The 8,716-nt window shown below is 48.9% G+C and overlaps 1 protein-coding gene across 5 annotated transcripts; it reads left to right on the top strand.

Annotated features, from left to right (window-relative positions):
• Positions 1–2,130: 2,130 nt before the first annotated feature.
• On the top strand, positions 2,131–8,691 carry LOC105491385 (creatine kinase U-type, mitochondrial). Of its 5 annotated transcripts, none has more exons than XM_071066965.1 (10): positions 2,131–2,188; positions 3,052–3,374; positions 3,974–4,172; positions 4,383–4,478; positions 4,863–5,084; positions 5,229–5,314; positions 5,434–5,557; positions 7,529–7,663; positions 8,112–8,237; positions 8,444–8,691. In XM_071066965.1, the coding sequence occupies exons 2-10, from the start codon at positions 3,226–3,228 to the stop codon at positions 8,558–8,560; spliced, it is 1,254 nt and encodes a 417-aa protein (XP_070923066.1). In that variant the 5' UTR covers positions 2,131–2,188; positions 3,052–3,225; the 3' UTR covers positions 8,561–8,691. The 5 variants fall into 5 exon arrangements, with proteins under 5 accessions (XP_070923066.1, XP_070923067.1, XP_070923065.1 ...); XM_071066966.1 differs by lacking the exon at positions 2,131–2,188 and adding an exon at positions 2,253–2,267; XM_071066964.1 differs by lacking the exon at positions 2,131–2,188 and adding an exon at positions 2,266–2,286.
• Positions 8,692–8,716: the final 25 nt, after the last annotated feature.

Here is an 8,716-nt window from a genome sequence, read left to right as displayed (position 1 = left end):
GAAACCCTGTCTCTACAAGAAATACAAAAGCTAGCCAGGCGTTGTGGCCTATGCCTGTGGTCACAGCTACTTATGAGGCTGAGGCAGGAGGATCACTTGAGCCTGGGAGATGGAGTTTGCAGTGAGCAAAGATCACCTCACTACATTCCAACCTGGGTGACAGAGCGAGACCCTGTCTCAATAAACAACAACAAAACACCTCACTTAAAGGGTACTGATAATATGGAAGCATTTTGTATTGTATATGTTATTGTTCTTATTATCTTTGCATCTGCACTTGGGTTTCCCTGGTCAAGACAGTTGTTCCCTCTTTCTTCTCTGCAACATTAGAGGTCTTGCCACTTTTCCAGTCGTGCCACATTGTACTGACCCCACAAGGCCTCCTGAATGGACACAGAAATGATTCTAAGGGCTGCAATAGATTATTCTAAGAGGAATAGATGCCTCACTAGTTCATGCCCAGGCTCATACCTCCTCCACCACTTTAGCCCTTCAAACTAGCTATTACAGCATCTTCCAGGTAGTTAACTTCCGTTACTGTCCCCCTGAAAATGTAGACTCTGTCCCTAGTAATCATTGGAACAATCCATTTCAACTCAATGAAATAATACATATAAAAGTTCCTTGTAATTGTAAAGTGCTTTAAAAATATTAAATAGTATTTACAATAATAATTCTTATTAAATAAATAAAATACCATATATCATACCATATATTGATTACTTCCATATGCTGTAAAATAACTTTTTAAATGAGCATTAATATATGATGTGCCTGTCAAAGGCACATGAGGGATAAGAAAAGTGCACAAGTGGCTGGGCGTGGTGGCTTACGCCTGTAATCCCTGCACTTTGGGAGGCTGAGGCAGGCAGATCATGAGGTCAGGAGATCGAAACCATCCTGCTAACACAGTGAAACCCCGTCTCTACTAAAAATACAAAAGAAAAAAAAAAAAATTAGCCGGACGTGGTGGCAGGTGACTGTAGTCCTAGCTACTCGGGAGGCTGAGGCAGGAGAATGGTGTGAACCTGGGAGGCAGAGATTGCAGTGAGCAGACATCACGCCACTGCACTCCATCCTGGGTGACAGAGCAGGATACTGTCTCAAAAAAAAAAAAAAAGAAAAGAAAAGAAAAGTGCACAAGTACATGTGTTTTCTCAGTGGAATTATTGTTCACATTTGGGAAGCTACTCTCTAAACTTGGGTAATTTCTCTACTCCTCTGGCTGTCTTATTTCTCCTTCTGTAATTATCTCTTCCCACTCCCTATTCCTTAATCTTAGTAACCACCCTCTCAATCAAATAGCTACCCTTTGGCTCTGGAAGATTATCTCCCTATTAATCTGGATAAATACACGCTATTCTAAGAAGTTATATTTATTTACTCATGGCTACTTTTTAACCTAAAAGAGACCCCACAACACAGGTAACATTTTCCACACTGCAGCTGCATAATTCTGTTCTCTAACAATTGATGTCTTACCAGGAGAAGAAGGAATGGACCCAAAGGAGAGGTGGATACTTCTAAGAATACCCACAAATGAAGAAGGTGGAAAGAAAGAACACAAGGAAGGCCTAAGGGGAATGAAGGGAATGAGAATAGTATGGGGGAGTTCTTGATGTAAAGGGAATTCTCTTTCCCAAATACTCTCTCTTAAGATTTCTGAGTATCTTACTGTCTTGCGGGTACAACAGGATAGCAGAGGTAAGGGACTAATGCCACAGTGCTACTCCACCTTAACTGACCCTCTACGCTGAAGCCCCTCATCTCTATTTCAACTCTAGTATTCATTCTCCTTGCTACCAGGACAAAGGTCAAGTCATACCTGGAGCTAGGAAACAAAGCCCTCTCAAGTCTGAATATGAGTTTTATGAGGAGAGAGGGCAGAAGAGGGGATCACGAGGAAGGCAGAGATGCCCTGACGACCTCATGCCCTGGTACACCACTTGCCTCTGGATTAAACAGCATTAGGGAGCCAAGAAAGGAAACACATGTGGTGTCTGGAGACCTGTGCCTGCCTGTCCCAGTCCCACACCCAGTCATCTCACCACACCCTTCACCACCTGACTTTACGTTGTCCTCCAGCCCAGGAACTAGGAACTACGGAGAGAGAAGCCAAGGGAGAGGAGGAAGAGGAAACTAAGGATTCCCTGCCCAACCCCAGCCCCACACCCAGCACCACCAACAGGTGAGCAAGCTTGCCGAGGAAACGCAGAGGGCATCCTGTGAGCAGGAAACACGTCTGAGTCTGGAAAAGAGGCAGAGAAGTAAAAGATCAAAGGCGAGGTAGGGGGCGGGGAGGAAAGTGGGAGAGACAAAAGGAAAACAAAAAGTGGGGGATCATGAGAAGTAGAGGCAGGAAATAACAGGGCTTCAGACATGGGTGCAGAGTGGAGGTGGAGGACACAGCACAGATGGCATAAGAATTAATATTTCCCTGGCTCCTGCCAGGGACTCCTTTCTCAGCCTTGTAAGGAGTGCACAGAGGTGGCAAGGAAGCACCTTGCTCCTCTTCCTGGTTCTAAGGAAAAGGTGACCTTGAGCCAATGGGTGTCTTTCCCAGTGCCTGCCTCTAACCCTGTGCTTTCTCCATATCCTCCTCTGGTATCTGTGTTTATCCCGCGGTTTCCCCGCGGCTGCCCCCGGGAGAAGGGAGAGGTGGCTGGGGCAGGCCGAAAGCAGAGGATAGGTTGGGCAATGTCACCCTTCCACACCTACAGGGTAGATGGATCGGGTTTCGGTTTAAACCGAGGGATTTGGGGGAAGGGTGTTGGGGTTTAGCTAGTCCACGCGGGTGCTGTCCTCCACTTGGTGCTGAAATCTGGGCCGCCACATCCCGGGGGCGGGTGGGGGCTGCATCCCCGGCTTTAGACGCGCGAGTCTCAGGTCCCGCTAATTACCTGGCGGGTGCTGCCCACCCCTGCCCCCGCGCACCTAGCGCGGTGGCAGGGGGGAAGGCGGGGCCTCGGGGAGCCCCACCCCTGGAGACTGCGGCTGGGGCCTCCCCCTCCTCCGCCAGCCTGCCACTAGCTCATTGCGCCTCTCCTGCAGTCTGGTTGGCACCGGCTCCCATTCAGGCTCCAGCCTCCAATCCGACCCCCATTTCGGCTGCAGCCTCGGACCTAGCTCCGGCCCTCAGTCTATCGGGTTGCATCCTCCCTCCCTGTTCCGGATCCTATCTTGCGCCAGCGCCTACTCCAGGATCCCGTAGCCAGACGTCAAGCCATGGCTGGTCCCTTCTCCCGTCTGCTGTCCGCCCGCCCGGGAATCAGGCTCCTGGCTTTGGCCGGAGCGGGGTCTCTAGCCGCTGGGTTTCTGCTGCGACCGGAACCTGTACGAGCGGCCAGTGAACGACGGAGGCTGTATCCCCCGAGGTAACAGTGCCTGAGGCGCGGGAGGAAGCGGGGGCAGGTGGTGATTGAAGATGCGGGTAGAAATGAGAATCCGAGCAACAGAAAAGGGCTATAATCACGAAGGCCCTGGAGCTGGAGGGCTGTACAGTCTGCAGACCTCAGCGGGGTGGAGGTGGGGGCCAAAACCATAAAGCAAGAACATTTCTGGGGACCTGCCAAGACCACCTCTGGCCCTGCGAGTTCCAGCTGCACTCGCTGCCCAAATCCCTAATTATAAAGCCTGGAACTATCCTTTTCACTCCCCTCCATCTCCTTCCCTCATTTCCTCAATTCCTGTCCTTAAGGCTTTTCCCCTCCTCCATCCCTAGTGTTGTGTCATGGGAGGAAAGAACTGAGCAGATCTGGAGAAACTGAGTTGGCCAGCCAGAGGCAACTAGAACTACTAGAAAAGCATAGACTCTGAAAGTCCCTAAAGAGATTACCAAGGTTTAGCCTCTTTCTAATTCCCCCTCCTCCCACGGAGCAAAGCCAGACATGGCCAACTGGACAGCTCCCAGGTAACTGCATTAGGTCTAGGGTCTGTGCCCTCCCTCCATGGTCACTGGGTACCCCCTCCCCAGCGCTGAGTACCCAGACCTCCGAAAGCACAACAACTGCATGGCCAGTCACCTGACCCCAGCAGTCTATGCACGGCTCTGCGACAAGACCACACCCACTGGTTGGACATTAGATCAGTGTATCCAGACTGGCGTGGACAACCCTGGCCACCCCTTCATCAAGACTGTGGGCATGGTGGCTGGAGATGAGGAGACCTATGAGGTAGGGGGTCCCCAGAGTCTCCCTGATGATCCAACTCATCTTCCCAGTCATCCCAGCTCCTTCCCCCTAAAGACCTCTCACTTTCCCCCAAGACTCTGAGCCCCCCCATTCTTAAGTGTTCTGACCCAGTGAAATCTGACCCAATGCACAGTTGAAGTCTGGGGAAGGATTCCCTCTCCTTAACTATCTCTCCCTCTTAACTCCCCTTAGGTATTTGCTGACCTGTTTGACCCTGTGATCCAAGAGCGACACAATGGATATGACCCCCGGACAATGAAGCACACCACGGATCTGGATGCCAGTAAAGTGAGTTCAAATATCCCACTTCTGATTTGCACTGCTTGTGTACAACACTGTATCTCCCATCCCTTCACCTTATTTCCTGACTCATGGTCATTACACTGCTGAGCTTTTAATCTTAATGTAAGGAAAGAATCATATCTTAAGGGGCAGCATATATGGAGATGAAAGGATAGATAAGAATGACTATGGCCCGAGGTGGGTGGTTTGGGGAAGGGTCTGCAATGCCCCCTTCAATTGGAGTGCTTTCCCAACGGGCCTCTTCTTCCAATGCACGCAAGTAGAATGCACAAAGAGTCCTCTAATGCCTAAGGAAGATCTCTCCTTTCCCAGGGGCCCTCAGTTCCCACCGTGTTTCTGTGACTTATATTCATTTCCCTTATCTCCCAGATCCGTTCTGGCTACTTTGATGAGAGGTATGTATTGTCCTCTAGAGTCAGAACTGGCCGAAGCATCCGAGGACTCAGTCTGCCTCCAGCTTGCACTCGAGCAGAGCGACGGGAGGTGGAACGTGTTGTGGTGGATGCACTGAGTGGCCTGAAGGGTGACCTGGCTGGACGTTACTATAGGCTCAGTGAGATGACAGAGGCTGAACAGCAGCAGCTGATTGATGTGAGGGTCTTAAGAGGGCGCTGGTTGGTGGGAGCAGATGGAAAAAAGAGCCAGAGGGAAGGCTGGGCCAGATGAGACATGGGCTCTGAGAGGCCCAGGGGCCACCATGAAGATTCTTAACCCAAGTCCCATTACTCTTCCCAGGACCACTTTCTGTTTGATAAGCCTGTGTCCCCATTGCTGACTGCAGCAGGAATGGCTCGAGACTGGCCAGATGCTCGTGGAATTTGGTATGAGGCTGCTCCTTACCTCTTTTGTCTTCATGCCCTCATAAATGCTTTTTTTTTTTCCCTCTATCTCTCCCAATTCTTGCCTTGCCTCTTGAACACTGTCCCTCTCCTGCCCTCAGGCACAACAATGAGAAGAGCTTCCTGATCTGGGTGAATGAGGAGGATCATACACGGGTCATCTCCATGGAGAAGGGTGGCAACATGAAGAGAGTGTTTGAAAGATTCTGCCGAGGCCTCAAAGAGGTTGGAAAAGATTGTGTAGGGGAACTAGGTGGGAAGACATAAGGAAAACCAAAGAGTAGCATAAATAGATTATGTAATTTATCAACCCACCCAGGACATGTCTAATAGTAAAAAGGACTATCTAGGACTCACTCTAGGAATAAAGGTATAAACCAGCTGGGACCATACTGGGAAAACCAGGACATGTGGTCACCCTAAGATTAGGAAAAGAAAGAGTGTCAGGAACCTTAGGAAGTGAATAAGGCAGTTGCCAGATAATGCAAGAAAGGAATAATTGAGATGTCAGGTCAGTGCCTGGGATGTATGCGGTGGAATGGTGAGGTGTGCAGATAAGGAAAACATTTGAGCTTAGACTGATGTTGGCAGGGAGAGGTTGCTGCGTTCACGACTTTAATATAACCATCCCGGTCTGAGCCAATGTAGGCCTAGACTCCGGGTTCTATCATTCTTGTTAAAGTATCAGGTCGAGGCTTTAAGTTGAGAGTTGGGAGAGAGACTGGGGAAGGTGGAGGATAGAATGGTTCGAGTTCTAGAATATGTGGCTCTATATGAGAGGTTGAACTGAATCATCAATCCTACATAGACTGGGTCTCCATATTCAAGTCTACATTAGAAATCCCCATAAACTTGGCCGGGCGCGGTGGCTCAAGCCTGTAATCCCAGCACTTTGGGAGGCCGAGACGGGCGGATCACGAGGTCGGGAGATCGAGACCATCCTGGCTAACACGGTGAAACCCCGTCTCTACTAAAGGATGCAAAAAACTAGCCGGGTGCGGTGGCAGGCGCCTGTGGTCCCAGCTACTTGGGAGGCTGAGGCAGGAGAATGGCGTGAACCCGGGAGGCGGAGCTTGCAGTGAGCTGAGATCCGGCCACTGCACTCCAGCCTGGGCGGCAGAGCGAGACTCCGTCTCAAAAAAAAAAAAAAAAAAAAAGAAATCCCCATAAACTCAATTCAATTCTTACTGTATGTTCTCAAACATACAGTTCTATTTTAGGTTTGCAAAGAAAAAGGGCTCCTCTTTTAGATTCTGAGAAGTTTCTACTATTTTAGGCAAGTAATAGATAACATATTCTGACTATGAGTGGGTCGGGAAGTACCTTTAAAATATGTGCCTCAGTTTCCTCGTCTATAAATTGGGATAATGAGATTTTCTACATTTTAGGTTGTTGTGGGGATTAAATGAAATACAGATAAAGTACTTAGTCCAAAGTAAGTGCTTAATAAGTGTTAAAGTGTTAGCTGCATTATTATTCTAGATGGAAGGGTTTCCCCCATGTTCAGCATGTAAGATATGCCCTATGCCATGGTTCTTTCTGAACTATAAACAGGATCCTTTTACTCACGTTGGGTAGTGGTCTTTGTGACCGTCACTCTGGTAGATCCCTTGTCTCTTCAACTCTAATAATCATCTTCATGACTACGTGGTTAAGTGAAGCAAAACGCCTTCCCCCTGCCCCTATTCCTATGAATCTGGCTTTTCTGCTCTGTTTTCATCTTTCTCTGCATTGACACAGGTGCTCCGTTCACAGCTAACAGAACGTTATCTTACCTCTTCCTGGCAAAGCTTACACCTTCATCTTCTGTCTGAAAGGACCCTTCCAAGCTCTAGGCTCATTAGCAAAGCAAAGATAATTGATGCATGCAGAACTCATTGAATAATCAGTCCTCTCTCAGTTCAGTTTACCACCTCTGTTCATTTCCCTAGATCATCCCTAATACACCACTCCTTCGAGTTTTCTTCTTTCACATATTATTTCACAATCTCATTATTATGCACATCATAATTTTGCATCATGCATGCATGAAAACAATAACAAGCCATTTTCATTAAAAAAGACCAGTGTCATCCATTCACAGCCAAGTTTCTGTTCTAGACATATTTCTAGTGTTCTTGTGTGTCTAGCTAAGGGAGGGTCCAGGGTTAATGAAATATCCCTGATTTTTCATTAACAAAACCTTTGTGGACTCAGGTGGAGCGACTTATCCAAGAACGTGGCTGGGAGTTCATGTGGAATGAGCGTTTGGGATACATCTTGACCTGTCCATCTAACCTGGGCACTGGACTTCGGGCAGGAGTGCACATCAAACTGCCCCTGCTAAGCAAAGTAAAGGAGTTGTGGGGTTACAGAGGGGTATGAGTAAGGAAGGGTGAGTTGTGGATGGGGAGGGAGTGGACGCTTTGGAAAGGAGCCAAACATGTTGTAGCTAAAGGGTCAGGGGACAGGCCAGGCACAGCGGCTCATGCCTGTAATCCCAGCACTCGGGAGGCCAAGGCGGGCCGATTACCTGAGCCCAGGAGTTCGAGACCAGCCTGGGAAACCTGTGGAAACCCCATCTCTACTACAAATGCAAAAGTTAGCTGGGTGTAGTGGAGGCTGAGGTGAGAGGATCACTTAAGCCTGTGATCACTCCAGCCTGGGTGACAGAGAGAGATCCTGTCTGGAAAAAAAAAAAAAGTCAGGAAACAGAGCTCTGAGCAGGTTCAGGGCTCTTTCAGGTAGGACTAGTCTCTGCCTCTATCGACCGTGCTCCCAATCCCTATCTCCTCTCTAGGATAGCCGCTTCCCAAAGATCCTGGAGAACCTAAGACTCCAAAAGCGTGGTACTGGAGGAGTGGACACTGCTGCCACAGGCGGTGTCTTTGATATTTCTAATTTGGACCGACTAGGCAAATCAGAGGTGAGATCCTAAGGGATTAGGGTGAGGAGAGCTATAGGTCTGTGGGGGCTGAAATATGGCAGTGAGTGAGCCTCCGGGATGTAACATAATCTGAAATGAAATTCAGGTCGAGTGGGGAGGCAACTGGAAATCAGCAGGCAAGTCAGTCAGTGCTAAAGAAAAGCTCAGATTGTAGGAAGCAGAGATCAAAGATTAGTGTCCTTCAGGTGGAGCTTGTGCAGCTGGTCATCGATGGAGTAAACTATTTGATTGATTGTGAACGGCGTCTGGAGAGAGGCCAGGATATCCGCATCCCCACACCTGTCATCCACACCAAGCATTAACTCCCCACCACCAACTGATGTCTCAAGATTCCCAGGAGTTCTGCTCATTCTAATGATGGCCCTTTCTACTTGCTCTGGACCTGCCCCCGCATCCCCTGCCTCCATCCTAGTAAAGACTCCTTGCTATGCTGCAGCTGTCTATGTTATTTCTAATGG

Source organism: Macaca nemestrina, chromosome 7, assembly GCF_043159975.1.
Source record: "Macaca nemestrina isolate mMacNem1 chromosome 7, mMacNem.hap1, whole genome shotgun sequence".
NCBI classification, from domain to species: Eukaryota; Metazoa; Chordata; class Mammalia; order Primates; family Cercopithecidae; genus Macaca; species Macaca nemestrina.
The sequence above is the reverse complement of the archived record's forward strand: the minus strand, read 5'-3'. Positions and strand labels throughout refer to the sequence as shown.

Excerpts from the sequence above, each read along its gene's own strand:
- LOC105491385 (XM_071066965.1), top strand. The coding sequence starts at position 3,226 with ATGGCTGGTCCCTTCTCCCGTCTGCTGTCCGCCCGCCCGGGAATCAGG. Across the intron at positions 4,479-4,862 it reads CGGATCTGGATGCCAGTAAA|ATCCGTTCTGGCTACTTTGA; the intron begins GTGAGTTCAAAT and ends CTTATCTCCCAG. Across the intron at positions 5,315-5,433 it reads CCAGATGCTCGTGGAATTTG|GCACAACAATGAGAAGAGCT; the intron begins GTATGAGGCTGC and ends TCCTGCCCTCAG.